The sequence below is a fragment of the Nicotiana tabacum genome, chromosome 19, assembly GCF_000715075.1.
Source record: "Nicotiana tabacum cultivar K326 chromosome 19, ASM71507v2, whole genome shotgun sequence".
In the NCBI taxonomy this organism is placed as follows: domain Eukaryota; kingdom Viridiplantae; phylum Streptophyta; class Magnoliopsida; order Solanales; family Solanaceae; genus Nicotiana; species Nicotiana tabacum.
In genome coordinates, this window is record NC_134098.1 from 133,985,117 (window position 1) to 134,001,629 (window position 16,513).

At 43.9% G+C, this 16,513-nt stretch overlaps 1 protein-coding gene across 7 annotated transcripts in view; it reads right to left on the minus strand.

Moving 5' to 3' along the window:
* LOC107802592 (DExH-box ATP-dependent RNA helicase DExH7, chloroplastic) overlaps positions 1-16,513 on the minus strand; it is a 49,100-nt gene that overhangs the window by 17,154 nt on the left and 15,433 nt on the right. For 6 of the 7 annotated variants that reach the window (XR_012702973.1, XR_012702974.1, XM_075238663.1 and 3 more), the window contains exons 16-21: positions 15,589-15,671; positions 15,295-15,478; positions 14,802-14,948; positions 14,609-14,710; positions 14,352-14,504; positions 12,975-13,079 (exon numbers count right to left, since the gene is read on the minus strand). Coding sequence is in view for 5 of the 7 variants with exons in the window: in XM_075238663.1 (XP_075094764.1) it covers positions 12,975-13,079; positions 14,352-14,504; positions 14,609-14,710; positions 14,802-14,948; positions 15,295-15,478; positions 15,589-15,671 (774 nt within the window). In the remaining 2 variants the exon portion in view is untranslated. Of the gene's footprint in view, positions 1-484; positions 1,708-12,974; positions 13,080-14,351; positions 14,505-14,608; positions 14,711-14,801; positions 14,949-15,294; positions 15,479-15,588; positions 15,672-16,513 lie in introns of those variants that run through there. The other variant, XM_075238666.1, reaches the window with a different exon arrangement.

A 16,513-nucleotide genomic window follows, 5' to 3' on the forward strand; every position in this document is an offset into this window, starting at 1 on the left:
CCTCAAGATCAACCGTGAAGAAAGGCATTTTTAATGTCCAGCTGATAGAGGGGCCAATGACGAAGCCATGGATAGAAAAAGGCGGACTGAAGCCACTTTAGCCATGGGAGAGAAGGTATCACTGTAATCGAGCCCAAATATCTGAGTATATCCTTTGGCAACAAGACGGGCCTTAAGTCGATCAATCTGTCCATCGGGACCAACTTTGACTGCATAAACCCAACGACAACCAACAGTAGATTTACCTGAGCGAAGAGGAACAAGCTCCCAAGTACCACTTGTATGTAAAACAGACATCTCGTCACTCATGGCATGTCGCCATCCTGGATGAGACAACGCTTCACCTGTAGACTTACGGATGGAAACCGAGGACAAAGAAGATATAAAAGCATAATGGGGAGATGACAGACGATGATAGCTCAAACCGACATAATGAGGATTAGGGTTAAGTGTGGTCCGTATACCTTTCTGAAGTGCAATCGGTGTACTAGGAGCAGGGTCCGCAGCAGGAGCAGGGTCAGGTGCAGGACGAGAACCAGTTGGGCCTGATGGAGGACGCAAACAACGATGATAAGTCAAGAGTGGTGTTCCTGTGGCTGGGGAACTAGGGAGAACAACACTAGACTACTCAACGGTTGGTATGGATGAAACCTCTGTGGTCGAAAGTGGAGGAGGAGCTATAGTAAACTCCTCAAAGGTCGGTATAGGTAAGACCTCAGATATATCATGGTGGTCAGCAGAGGTAAAGAAAGGTTTAGACTCAAAAAATGTGACGTCAGCTGACATAAGGTACCTACGAAGATCTGGAGAATAACAACGATATCCCTTCTGAACACGAGAATAACCAAGGAAGACACACTTGAGAGCACGGGGAGCTAACTTATCTTTCCTAGGGGCTAAGTTATGAGCAAAACACGTGCTCCCAAAAATACGAGATGGAAGAGAGTATAAGGGTGACTGGGGAAACAATACTGAATGCGGAATCTGATTCTTGATGGGAGATGAAGGCATCCGATTAATCAAATAACAAGTTGTGAGAACTGCATCGCCCCAAAAACGCAACGGAATACGAGATTCAATTAGAAGTGTGCGAGCAGTCTCAATAAGGTGCCTATTCTTTCTCTCAGCAACCCCATTTTGCTGAGGGGTATAAGGACAAGATGTCTGATGAATAAGTCCTTGAAAAGTCATAAACTGCTGAAATTGAGAAGATAAATATTCTAAGGCATTATCACTGCGAAAAATGCGAATAGAAACACCAAATTGGTTTTTGATTTCAGCACAGAAACTCTGGAATATAGAAAATAACTCAGAACGATCTTTCATTAAGAAAAGCCAAGTACATCTTGAATAATCATCAATGAAACTGACAAAATAACGAAATCTCAAGGATGAACTTACTCTACTAAGACCCCATATATCAGAATGAACTAAGGAGAAGACAGACTCTGCATGACTCTCAACACTACGCGAAAAGGAGGCTCGGGTATGTTTCCCAAGTTGACACGACTCACAATCTAATGTAGACAAACTAGATAAGCTAGGCACCATCTTCTGAAGTTTGAATAAACTCGGATGTCCTAAACGTCTGTGGATTAGATCTGGAGGATCTGTAACTAGACATGTTGTGGAAGGACTGAGTGAGTTAAGGTAGTAAAGGCCTTCTGATTCACGTCCTGTACCAATTGTCTGTCCCGTACTGCGGTCCTGCATAATAAAAGAATCGTCAATAAAATATATACCACAACGGAGGACACGAGTCAAACGACTAACAGATGCAACACTAAAAGGACAGTCAGGGACATAAAGAACGGAATCTAGGGTGATAGAAAACAAGGGATTAGCTTGTCCAACTCCTTTTGCCTTAGTTTGACATCCATTGGCTAAAGTAACAGTGGGAAGAGACTGTGAATATACAATATTTGACAAAAGTGATATATTACCAGAGATGTGATCAGAAGCGCCGGAGTCCATGACCCATGGGCCAAGAGTGCTAGACTGGGAAACACAAGCAAAAGAATTACCAGTAACAGAAGTATCAGTCTTAGCAACTGAGGCTACTTGTGGAGATGTCTGCTTACTTGCTTGATACTGAAGGAGCTCATTATATTCTTCTTTAGTTAAAGAAAATCCTTGGTTACCTGGAGTCTCGGTCTGAGCAATGTAAGCATTTTTGAGTGGACGACCATGTAAGGAATAGCACATTTCACGAGTGTGTCCAAGTTTGTGACAATAAGAACACTTGGGTCTAGATCTTCCAAAACGACCTCCTCCTCGTCTATGCTCCATAGTTTGAGATGCCCGAACATCCATTGTCTGGGATGCAAGAACAGAGGAATCAAGTATCTGTGATGAGATCACTGGTGGACTTGGTGCTGCAGCAAGGCGGAGTAATCGAGAGAATAATTCATCAACTGTCGGGACAGACGGACTAGCCAAAATCTGGTCGCGTACTGAATCAAGATCATTAGGAAGTCCAGCGAGGGTAAGAACGAGAAACATCTTCTGTCGCTGCTCTTGTTGTTTTTCCACACTAGCAGAAACTGGCATCAACTTCTCAAATTCCTCCATGACTGCCTGTACTTGACCCAAGTAAGTAGACATATCCAATTCCTGCTTCTTTAAGTTTGTCATCCGCGATATCACATCATAGAAGCGAGATATGTCATTAGTGTATAAGGTGCGTGCCTTTGCCCAAACCAAATAACATGTCTGGAATGGACGAAACAAGGGCATCAACTTGGAATCAATAGATCGCCACAAGATGCTACATAACTGAGCATCGATTTTTGCCCAAAGTGCTATTGCCTTTTCATCTCCATCGCTAGACTGTTTGATTAGATGATCTTGAACACCTTGACCTCTACACCATAACTCGACAGATGAAACCCAAGCTAAGTAGTTTGAACCTCCCATTAAAGGTTCCGAGGTAATAATAGCACTAGAGCTTCCAGAACTCATGTTTCTAGACCCAAAAGCATCAAATCCCAAAGACATTGTTGCAAATTATTACCAAATAAGAGAAAGAATCAACTGTAATCCACTGAAACAGTGTACGGAAACACAGAAACAGAATACTGAAAATTGTAGCTGCCGGAATCTACTGTAGCTGTCGGAAAAACTCAAAGTTGTCGGAATGAAATGAAAACAGTAGGGGTAGGATCGGAATTACCAGGCGACCTAACTGTTCTGAAGGAAGATTTTCAAAAAATGGCCGGAAGTGGTCGTACGCGCTGTCATGGGCGGCTTTCCAGCCATGCCCCATGATCCCTTGGACGCGCCCCGTGGCGTCCTGGCCAGCCTCCCAACGCCCGTCGCCACGGTCGGCCCCGTGGTCTCGGCAGCTCCAAGTGACAAGCGCGCATGTGCCTCTGTCGCCCCACCGATAGCCATCGCCAGCGCCCAGCCACAGGCAAAAGCCAACAGCGCCGCGCGCGCAGACAATGCCGCGCGCGCAGACCCCGATGCTAAAGACAAAGTTGCTGCCAACGGACTTGCTGCTGCTTTGTAGAAGACTAAGTCCTTTTCATTGTAAATATAGAGTAGTTTTGCTGCATTTTCTTTAAGTGTGATTTTCCAGCTTTCATAGGTCTAGTCATGTAACTTTGGTTTATTTTTTTTAAGCATTATTAAGGGGGACCAAGCAATCAAAACTTTCAAGCAAGCAAACAATTCTCTGTACTGGTGTCTCTCCCCCCGACACCGTCTTGTTTTCTGTAATAGCTTTCATTCAATGCAATCAAGCTTTCTTTCATTCTCAATTCTCTTTTCTGCTCTCTTTCAATTGCTCATGACATTGGTTTTCCCGTACGGCACTGACAATCTAGTCTAGCGTACGGAGGGGACCTCAGTTGGCGGACAGCAACCGTACTGACATCGGTTGCCTAGCCTTACGTCGCCCTTCCAAGGAACTTCAGGAAGGCGCCGCGTAACAGTTGGTATCAGAGCCTACGCTCGACATCGGACGAGGGATCACATTGCAATTACCACCATTTCTGACCATGGTGAATTATGGGGATCGCATCGCGACCCTTGAGGGAACGGTTGACGCATTACGGCCCATCGTGGAAATGGTGCCCGATCTAAAACCCAGCCTAGTGCAAAGGTTGGACGACCTGGACCGCAGACTCATCCAGGCCGAAGTTGACATAGAAAACATCAGCCGCGACTCTGAAGGAGACCGGCAAACAGCAGCCACAGAGGCAGCTGAAATTTTTGGTAAATTTGAGGTCCTCCAGCAGGAGCGTGCCGAGGATTTAGCCAACAGGGAACAAGAGGCAGACAGGGTGACTGCCATGCAACAAACCATTGACAACTTGACAGGCCAGCTCAATGTTGTCAATGCTGCTTTACAGGGCCTACTTCGAGGAGGCGGAAACCAATTTGGGGGTGGTGTGAACCTCGCCCCCGTGGCACAAAAGCTGAAAATTCCTGAGCCAAAGCCATACAGTGGAGCTCGGAATGCCAAAGAAGTGGAAAATTTCATTTTCGACATCGAGCAATACTTCGATGCCGTGGGAAGCCTGGAAGAAGCTAAAAAGGTAGCAACTGCTGCCATGTATCTTCAGGGTGATGCCAAACTCTGGTGGCGGGTGAAGTATGAAGCCATCAAGGCAGGTGAAGATGCCCTCGACACATGGGCGGAACTGAAGGCAGCCATACGCCTACAGTTCTTCCCCGAAAATGTTGAGTACAATGCCAGGAGAAAGTTGCGGGAGCTCCGCCAGACCAAATCAGTGCGAGATTACGTGCGGGAATTCTCCGCGCTCATGCTGAACATCCGTGACATGGGGGACAAAGACAAACTCTTCACCTTCCTGGAAGGGTTGAAACCTTACGCCCGGATGGAGTTGCAGAGACAAAGGGTAGACACGTTGCCTAAGGCAATCCAAGCAGCAGAGTGCCTTGGGGATTACCAAGTGGAAACCCGGAAGGATAGGCCTCAACAGCCTGTCCGAGGAGGATACAAAGGGGGCCAACCAAACACTAGTGGCCCTAGCAGAAGTGGAGGAGACCGGAGTGCACCCAAATCCAAGACTCCCTCTTCCGGCAGTACTAGTGCTGCATCTAACAACAATGATCGGGGGAGGAAGCCCCCCTCAGGATGTCGCCATTGCGGCGGACCACATTGGAATAATGAATGTCCACATGCACAGATGAATGCCCATCAAGCTTTTGAGGATGGGACGGATGACGACGCCGATGATGCGGACCAGACCGAGCCAGTAGGTGCATTCAATGCAATTGTTGGCTCCATTTCTGAGCCCTTAGCGGGCACCAGTGCCGGTATCCGCAAGAAGAAGGACCCCTGTCCAATTGCCAGGAAAGGAAATAAGAAGGCGAATTTGAGGACTCCTCCTCATCAAGAGAGGACCCTAATGTTCGTTGACATGAAGGTAAATGGCAAGCCCATTCGGGCAATGATAGACACAGGTGCCACCCACAACTACTTAGCCTCGACTCAGGTGGAGCGTCTTGGACTAGTCGTAGGAAAGGGCAAAGGTCGTGTGAAGGCTATCAACTCACCACCTCAACCAGTGGGTGGAATAGCCAAAGAAGTACCAGTGAAGCTTGGCCCTTATGAAGGAAAGTTCAACCTGCGCGTAGTGATCATAGATGACTTTGAGTTAATCGTGGGGTTGGAATTCCTGAGACAGACCAATACCATGCCCGCACCGTATGCAGACATGCTGCTGATGATGGGGGCAAATGGGGCCAAGCCCTGCATTATTCCGTGTATTCCCATGAAGATGGCAGCCGAGAACATCTCGGCCTTGCAGTTGAAGAAGGGGGTAAAAAGACATGAACCCACGTTCCTGGCTACCCTCTGCATGGAAGATATAGAACGCTCCTCGGGTCCCATTCCTGCACCCGTGAAGGAGTTACTTCTGGAATTTGAAGACATCATGCCACAAGATATGCCAAAGCGTCTTCCGCCTAGGCGAACTGTGGACCATGAGATTGAGTTGGTGCCGGGTGCGAAGCCACCTGCCCGGGCGCCATACAGAATGTCACAACCCGAACTCGCCGAGCTTCGGAGACAATTGACGGAAATGCTAGACACAGGGATCATTGTGCCCTCTAAGTCCCCATACGGGTCCCCTGTGCTATTCCAAAAGAAACATGATGGTAGTTTGCGACTCTGCGTGGATTACCGGGCTCTAAACAAAATCACCGTGAAAAACAAGTACCCTATTCCGCTAATGGCAGACTTGTTTGATAGACTGGGTGGTGCGACGGTATTCACCAAAATAGACCTGAAGACAGGTTATTGGCAAGTTCGGATTGCCGATGGTGATGAGCACAAGACGACCTGTGTGACAAGATATGGGTCGTACGACTTCCTGGTTATGCCCTTTGGCTTGACTAACGCGCCAGCCACATTTTGCACCTTGATGAACCAAGTCTTCCGAGAATACATTGATGAATTCGTTGTGGTTTATTTGGATGACATTGTGGTATATAGCCAGACACTAGAAGAACACCTGGAGCATTTGCGGAAGGTCCTAGCCCGATTGCGGGAGCACGAACTATATGCGAAGCTATCCAAGTGCTCCTTTGCTCAGAAACAAATTGACTTCCTCGGACATGTCATCGAGGAAGGGAGGATCAAGATGGACCAGCAGAAGATTCAGGCCATTACAGAATGGCCGCCTCCTAAGGATATACATGCCTTGAGGTCGTTCCTTGGCCTATGCAACTTCTATCGGCGGTTTGTGAAAAGTTACTCCCTCATTGCAGTGCCGCTGACAGAACTTCTCAAGAAGGCCACCCCGTGGGATTGGGGCCCCAAGCGGGCAAAGGCCTTCGACGCATTGAAGATGGCTATGTCTAGTAGCCCAGTCTTGGCCCTCCCTGACTTGGCCAAGCCATTCGAAGTGCAAACGGATGCCTCCGACTATGCACTTGGTGGAGTATTGCTACAAGAAGGGCATCCCGTAGCGTACGAGAGCCGAAAACTGAAGGATGCAGAGCGACGCTATGCCGCCCATGAGAAAGAATTATTGGCTGTCGTTCATTGCTTACGCCTTTGGAGGCATTATCTACTGGGAGCCCCATTCGTGGTCAAGACAGACAATACAGCCGTTAGCCATTTCATGACCCAGCCAAAGCTGAATGGACGACAGGCTAGGTGGCAGGAACTCCTAGCGGAATTTCACTTCAACCTGGAGTACCGAAGTGGAAAGACCAATCATGTTGCTGATGCACTCAGTCGGAGAGCTGATCTAGCATCGATGTGTGTACTCGCCGCCCTAAAGGGAAGCGAAGTAACCACCACCATAAAAGACCAGATACAGGATCTACTCATCAAGGATCCTGCTGCACAGTATTTGGTTGACTTGGTAGGACAGGGCAAGACTCGCCAGTTCTACACCGAAGATGGGTTCCTGAAGGTGAAAGGGAACCGACTTTATGTTCCTAAAGGAGGAGATCTGCGACGGACTCTTCTTGCAGAATGCCATGATACTTTGTGGGCCGGTCATCCCGGCGAGGAACGCACCATGGCATTGCTTCGCCGTGCATATTATTGGCCTCAAATGGTCGATGACGTCGCTCAGTATGTGAAGACTTGTCTAGTATGCCAGAAAGATAAGTCAGACCGCTTGACGCAGGCAGGGCTCTTGGAACCACTAGCTGTACCAAAAAGACCTTGGGAAAGCGTTTCCCTGGACTTCATCACCGGATTGCCCAAGGTCGGAGATCTCACAACTATCTTGGTTGTGGTGGATCGGTTTTCCAAGTATGCTACCTTTATAGCAGCCCCACAATATATATCAGCAGAAGATACAGCTCGACTATTCTTCTCTCATGTCGTCAAGTATTGGGGCTTACCTAAAGACATTGTTAGTGATCGCGACTCACGCTTCACTAGCAATTTTTGGACCCAACTCTTCAAGTGCCTCGGGTCAAAATTGAGTCATAGCTCAAGTTTTCATCCGCAATCTGATGGCCAGACGGAGCGATTCAATGGCATGCTGGAGGAATATCTCCGGCACTTTGTGACCGGATCGCAGAAGAATTGGGTGAAGCTTCTGGATGCTGCTCAACTGTGTTTCAATTCACAAAAGAGCTCAAGTACCAACAAAAGCGCTTTTGAAATTGTTACCGGACAGCAACCGCTACTCCCACACACAGTGAATGCACCAAACATGTCAAAATCTCCTCGGGCTGCCAGCTTCTCAAAAGAATGGAAGCAAAATTTGGAGATAGTGCGGAGCTATCTTGTCAAAGCCCAAAAGCGGATGAAGAGGCATGCTGATCAGAATCGCCGCTTTGTGGAATACCAGGTGGGAGACAAAGTGATGGTCAAAATCCCAAAGCGGTACTTGTTTGCAGGGGTACATGACCCTCGCCTATTGCAAAAATATATTGGACCCTTGTCCATCGAAAGGCGCATTGGGAAAGTTGCATACCGGGTGGATACCCCAGCTTGGTGGAAAATCCATCCTGTTTTCCATGTCAGTCTCCTGAAACCTTTTCGGGAAGATGTGGAGGATCCTTCACGAAGCCAACTCACAATACCAAGTATTCGAGGCCCCAATTCAACCGGAAAAAGGCGTGCTGAAGCTATTCTTGATGATCGAGTGATTCACGCCTCAAGAAAAGATCACCAGGAGTTCCTGGTGAAATGGCAGGGATGTGATGCAGAGGAGAATACTTGGGAGAGGGGAACAAACCTCAAAGCCTACAAGAGCCTGATTGATGATTACCTTGCAAGGAAGGCGCCGAGGACGTCGCCAACTCAGGTGGGGGAGAATGTCACGGGCGGCTTTCCAGCCATGCCCCATGATCCCTTGGACGCGCCCCGTGGCGTCCTGGCCAGCCTCCCAACGCCCGTCGCCACGGTCGGCCCCGTGGTCTCGGCAGCTCCAAGTGACAAGCGCGCATGTGCCTCTGTCGCCCCACCGATAGCCATCGCCAGCGCCCAGCCACAGGCAAAAGCCAACAGCGCCGCGCGCGCAGACAATGCCGCGCGCGCAGACCCTGATGCTAAAGACAAAGTTGCTGCCAACGGACTTGCTGCTGCTTTGTAGAAGACTAAGTCCTTTTCATTGTAAATATAGAGTAGTTTTGCTGCATTTTCTTTAAGTGTGATTTTCCAGCTTTCATAGGTCTAGTCATGTAACTTTGGTTTATTTTTTTAAGCATTATTAAGGGGGACCAAGCAATCAAAACTTTCAAGCAAGCAAACAATTCTCTGTACTGGTGTCTCTCCCCCCGACACCGTCTTGTTTTCTGTAATAGCTTTCATTCAATGCAATCAAGCTTTCTTTCATTCTCAATTCTCTTTTCTGCTCTCTTTCAATTGCTCATGACATTGGTTTTCCCGTACGGCACTGACAATCTAGTCTAGCGTACGGAGGGGACCTCAGTTGGCGGACAGCAACCGTACTGACATCGGTTGCCTAGCCTTACGTCGCCCTTCCAAGGAACTTCAGGAAGGCGCCGCGTAACAGCGCCGACGCGTGAGCTTCTGGTGGCGCGTGGAGGCGCGTGAGAAGGCTGCTGCCGGAGCTTTTCACTAGGGTTTGGTCGCCGGACAGTGACGACTCTTGTGGTAGTGTTGGATTTTGCACAACACTGACAGAAATGAAGCAGATAGAAAACAGCCTTAAAAAGTACTGATTTCTCTTTCCCGGAATCGCTGGAATTTATGCAAAGCGATAAGTATCTCACAATTGCCCTAATACCATGTGAGAAGGCACGGGAGAAAATATGTTATTGATATTGGATAAACAATACAATACAAGAGATCCTTATTTATAGCTATACTATACAAGGACATACTACTCCTCTACCAATGTGGGACAATACTACACTATATACATGCTGTAAACTAAGGGTGGCAAGTGGGCCGGTCCAGGCCCGGGACCACGGGCCAGGACCGTTTGGCCCGATTTTAGTGGGCCTGGGCCGGTCTCGTGGGCCGGTCCTATGATTTGGGCCCGTCAGGCCCGGGACCGTTTAGCCCGCCAGGGCCTGGGACCAGACCGGTTCCTTAGCGGGTCAAACGGTCCCAACGCCTTTTTTTTTTAAAAAAAATATAGCCGTTGGGCTGTCAAAATAACCGTTGGCTATTTATAAAATAGCCATTTAACCCCCCAACTTTGTTTTAATCCCAAACTTTTTATAATTACACTTTTTCCCTATTTTCAACTATAAATACCCCATCATTCTTTCATTTTTTCTTACAAAATCATCAATCTATCACAATCTCTCTCTAATTTTCTTCTATAATTGCTACTATTGCTTACTTTATTGTTACAATTTGTGAAACAATTGTGAAGTTGGTGAATTGAAGTCTTCAACGATAATCAATTTCCAACAAGTTGTTCGTCAATTCGGTAAACTCATTCCAACTCTTAAGTTTTAATATTATAATTTTGTTTGTTTTATTTATTTTCTATTACTTTATTAATTAAGATGGCTTCCTTAAAAAAACTTTTTGGTAAAAATAAGGAAAAATCCAAGAGTGACGAATCTAGTGCTCAATTTGTTCCTCCCCCACTGCCCCGGGCTCCCCGAACCAAACTCCATATACGTCCTACACCTGCTATTCTTGATAGCGATAATAGTTTATTACAATTTACTAAAAGTCAATTTTGCCATAATATTAGATCTAGTGAACAATTAGACCATGAATTAATGAACGCTCTTTATTCTAATCCAACTATTGATGAAAATGATGACGAGGAAATAGATTTTGATGAAACTCAACCGGATGATGATACACCAACTAGTCCTGCTCCTGATGTTAACCCAACTAGTGGTAACCCTGCTAATCCAAATGATGCCCCATTTGATACTCCTGTTACTACCCCTACTTTTTCTAGACAACCTAGCAAACGGACGGAAACATCTCCTAAGGAAAAATCCAAGAGTGACGAATCTAGTGCTCAATTTGTTCCTCCCCCACTGCCCCGGGCTCCCCGAACCAAACTCCATATACGTCCTACACCTGCTATTCTTGATAGCGATAATAGTTTATTACAATTTACTAAAAGTCAATTTTGCCATAATATTAGATCTAGTGAACAATTAGACCATGAATTAATGAACGCTCTTTATTCTAATCCAACTATTGATGAAAATGATGACGAGGAAATAGATTTTGATGAAACTCAACCGGATGATGATACACCAACTAGTCCTGCTCCTGATGTTAACCCAACTAGTGGTAACCCTGCTAATCCAAATGATGCCCCATTTGATACTCCTGTTACTACCCCTACTTTTTCTAGACAACCTAGCAAACGGACGGAAACATCTCCCGTTTGGCCATTTTTTACTCAACTAATTCCAGAAAATAAGGCTAAGTGTAAAACTTGTGGCACGGAGTTAGTTTTTAAATATTTTGGATCGCGGGGGGGGGGGGGGGGGGGGGGGGGAGGGAACTTTGGCTAGACACATAATGAAACACCCTCAAGATAAAGTGAGATATCTTCGTCTGAAAGCTTTGGCCGAGGGGAAAAGTCTACCTACTCCTAGTCAGGTTGACCCTAGTACCGGTTCAAATCAATTTCAACCGGGAATTAACACTGTTACCGGTGGTATTTTATATTATGATCCAAAAAAAGATCGGGAAGAATTGGCAAAAATGATAACTGTTATGTGTTTACCCTATAGTTTTCCTTCTGATCCTAACTTTGTGCATTATATTAGAAAAAATTTTAATCCTACTTATAAAGGTTTTCCTCGCAAATATAAACATGAATATGAACAATATTTGCGCTATTTATTTACTCATATAAATTGTCGTGTTGCTATTACAACTGATATTGGTAGAAGTGGTAACGACTGTGATTACCTTACTGTTACCAGTCATTGGATTGATGAGGATTGGATAATGCAAAAGCGCATTATTTCTTATAGAATAATTAATTAACGTCACACATATATACATCTTATATATAGTATATAAGCTGTATATATAGCTTTTAATATATATACTATACTATACTATACTATATATACATCTTATATACTATATATAAGATGTATATATAGCATAGTATAGTATATATATTAAATGTATTAAAAGTTTGGGGTTAAAACAAAGTTGGGGGGGTTAAATGACTTTTTATATACTATATATACATCTTATATACTATATATACACCTTATATACTATATATATTCGATATTAAATATTGAATATTAAAATTTAGGATGTTAAATAAAATTTAGGTCACAATTCTATAATAAAATTTACAAAGCATTGTCTTAGATATTTTTTTTAACATCCTTTTGTCTCTAATATCTATTTATTTTTTATTTTTTTAAAATATGTGGGCCCACTTAGCCCGTTTAGCCCGTGGCCCGGGACCAAACGGTCCCGGTCTCGGGCCGGTCCCGGGACCGTTTAGCCCGGGACCAAACGGTCCCGGTCCCGGGCCGGTCCTTAGAAAAAGCCTGTTTAGGCCCGGGCCCGTTTAATTTGGGCCGGCCCGGGGCTGGGACCGTTTGGACCGGCCCACTTGGCCCGGGACCGGCCCACTTGCCAGCCCTACTGTAAACTAACAATTTACCTAACAGAGATGACAATACATGTGTGAGTTGAAACTTTTCTTCTGCTGATGCTTCTGGACCTAGTCATAGGCTCATAGCCATCTATAGACAAATATTTCTCTATCCAAATCGCAATGCTGAACATGTCTCGCAGCCAATTTCAAATTCACACACCAAAATCTAAAAATGGCAGAGAAAACTTAAGATTGAAGATGGAGTTGTAGTAACACTAGTATTGCCGGGTCAGAACTTGAGAAGTCTAAAAAGGTTGATAAAATAAAATATTTCAAATGTTAGATATATTTCATGTAGAAGCATGACACCGTATGGGGGGTGGGACCCTTACATTAATTATTGTAGTACAGAGCAGCAAACATGCAACATAAGCTGCCATACGCTTGAGACAACAATCTTCTGAAATAATCAGCCTTGTCATTAGCTACGAAAGAGAGTAGAAAACCTACCTTCTTTGGATTATAGCGATTTTCTTTGTGCTTTCCACAGTCTACCACATAAACTACATCATCTATGGTTATGCTAGTCTCTGCAATATTTGTAGCTATTATAACCTGAAAGAGATACTTCCCAAGTCAAATACAGAACAATAAGCAAATTAATCACTTAAGAATAAACAAAATGGTGATGACAAAGAAGAGGTTTTTCTCCGCACAACTATCAAGTGAAGGCAAGTAAGGTCCAACAAGGACTCATGGAGTAAATGATGAGCATGCATATCTAGACAGGTAGAATGATGTTCTGCATTTTCTGCAATAAGACCAAATAAACATAGCTTGTTCCATGTTGGACCTTTCCATTCTTCATATCATGCACCACATGGTTGTAAATGTGTTCTTGCTGAATAACTCGAGAGAAGAAACTCACCCAAGCAGCTTCAACATTCAAACTGAAGTTCTAACTTTCAATTTTTAAGAGTTCAAAAGGTTACCCTTTTTCGGCTCTCTATGAAGATAGTACCAGTAACAATAAAAGGATGTCATACTGGCACTACTTAATAATAAGGGGTGTGAAACAGAGTTAAATTGAAGTCTATTATATCATGTACCAGTCACGCAACCAGAAGGATAAATGCGCTAATCATATCATTTGAGATCAAACATGAATTATGTCAGTAGACAAGGGTTTTGATGCAAATTGAAAGGTAGTCGCCAACGAAAGCTGAAAAGTAGTAATTGTTGGATGAGGCCTCTGTAGGAGCAGAGCAGCGAGTACTTGAATAATGACATAGCAGTAAGAACATGGGAGATCTAGGATGAAGACAGTAAGCTTGTTGGCTTCATCACATAGGTTTTAATTAAAGAATGTGAATCTCGGGTATTAACAATCAGTACAAGATCTAGGGTGCTAGATTGCAAGAGCAATTAGAGCATTGCAAGGTCAATGAGAGGATATGCAAAGAAGGGAAGTTTCTTTCTCAGCTAAAAGTCTATAAGACTTCATATCCCTTCTACTTGGTATGTGTAATAGCAAAAGGAAGTCCAATTGCTGGTTCTGGTAGAAGGCATATTGCAAACCCAAGCATCTGTTCCATTCAAGCATTTTCTAAGGGCAAATCATTTGAAATAAATAATCAAAATGAATCCCTGCACTACAGACAGGGAAACAGCAATTTACCATCTTCCAGTATTAGTTCATTTAATTTTGTTCAGACAATAATGCAGATTAATAACTCAAGAAAGACACTGTATAACCAACACATGAAAGAGAACAGAAAAGCGCAGGGCGGAAAAGAACCCAAACTAAGAAGATAAGATGCATACAGTGGAATCAGATAGCATAAATGTCTACAGCGAAAGAACCTAAGCTTAAATAGAAAGCATTACCTTACGGATGTTTTCTGGAGGTCTCATAAACACTTTTTTCTGATCCTCGGATGCTACAGAAGAATGCAAAGGAAGAATCCATTCAGAAGATTGTCCACTAAACTGGAAGGAGACAGACAGTCTATCATATAAGGTATGTATTTCCCCAACCCCCTGCAGCAGAATATATTTCACAAGTCATTCTTCCTTTTTTATGCAGGCATAAAACTCAGAAAGAGAAATCAAAACCTAATTTAAGTGTTAATTGATGGACTTACCGGTAAGAAAACCAGTATAGAACCCTCAGGGTATGTTTCATCAATGTAGCATACCAGGTCTTCGAGAAGATCATAATCAATAATTTCTTCATTCAATTTCCTCTGACAAATGGTTATTAACGGTATTCTTTCAGTAAAGTGTTTTAGGATTTTAATTTGCATCAATGAACAGGAACTTCTAAGAAACAATTACCAAATTCTTTTGAGTTTGTTCGCTGTAGTTTTGATAATTACTGGGATCATAATAGGGATTTATGTATTCTTCAGAGAGCAACGATTCATCACCCCATCCAGATAGGACAAGGTTCTTCTTCCCCCTGTGATTGCCAATAGGAGCATTCTGCAGTCATCCATTAGAAGATATAAGAAGCTCTCGAGCTACATAAACAAAAAGCTAACACATTGAACTTCAAGTCAATAACAGGAAGATCTACTTCAACTGTAAGTCAGTACCAGAGCAACACTCATGATGGTATAAGAGATGACTTATTTTGATCCATTCGCTACTAATAATGGATTTTGATCAGAGATTAGTTAGAAGCTAAAAGTATAGATTGGTATAAGAGATGACTTCAAAACAGGTCCAAAGCAGAAGCCAGAAATTGCCAACGAGAGCATTATTTGGCAAAGAAAGACAATTTCAAATTTCAGTCCATCTAAAATGTCAATAAGGCAGGTAAAAATACCTTTTCCCTAGTAGATATCCCATAGCTCAAAGAAGCGGGAGAATCGGATGCAAGGCGGTAGTTGGTACTCTCATAAATATCCTCGAGAAAATAAGTTGAAACAGGATGTGTTCGTCCTTGAGCAGTAATTACAGGGCAGTGACCGAAGTAATGAGAAAACAAATGTGAATCTACTGTTGCAGACCTAAATAATGTAAAATAAACAAAATTCCACCATGAACAGTCATAAATATGAAAAAGGACATAGAACAAGAGAATGGCTACTAGATATTTATAAATGAAACCAAACCATACATGAGTATAACTTTCAGTTTTGCCGTACAAAGGGCAGATTGCTTCTGGATGAGACTCTTCAAGACAATGAGCAGAAAATCACCCTGTTGTGCATAGAGGTTAGTGTTTCTTCCAACTGGTTTCCAAATTTATTTATCCATTAATATACAACAAAAAAAGAGGATGAATCTGAGATTTCTTGTATATAATGTAGACCACAGCAAAAAGTGTTCTTTCCCTCTTCAGTTTGATGGTCCTAGTCATCTAGTGAATATGCAGTGAGCAAACAGTCCTTTCTTCTAAATTCTCCTAACGCCCCACGATGAAGTCATTTGATTACTTCTTTACAGTATGCATACCCTTGTGTAGTTCACTGTTGTTGAGCCGAGGGTCTATCGGAATCAGTCTCTCCACCTTCATAAGGTAGAGGTAAGGTCTGCGTACACATTACCCTCCCCAGACCTCACTTGTGGGATTCCGTTGGATTTGTTGTTGTTGTTGTTGCTTTTTTAACAAAGTGAATATTTTTATTAATGTTGGGGAAATCCCCATATACAAGAAGTATACCAAAAAGTAGCGAGACCAAGATCAAAATATGTTTCACTACAAAAGCCACCCATTCATCTATACATACAAGAACCATTTTTTATGGTTCTTCGTAAAATCATATTACCATAAGTCTTACCCAGCATGGAGTCAGGGTTCCTGCACTTGTCAATTTGGATTCGTGGGGCACCAAGAAAGGCATGCATTTTTAGCCGGTTGGCAGCAAGAAAGAAATTTACATGTCACCGTGCATTTTATATGCAAAAAAGAAAAAACAAGAAAAGACTTGAACATCTCCTCTTGCATTGTCAGGATGCAACTCGCCTGTGGTGACTGGTGAGAGATCCTGAGATGGTTCGAGATACAATGGACGACGATCGAGCCCAGTGAAGGAGGCACC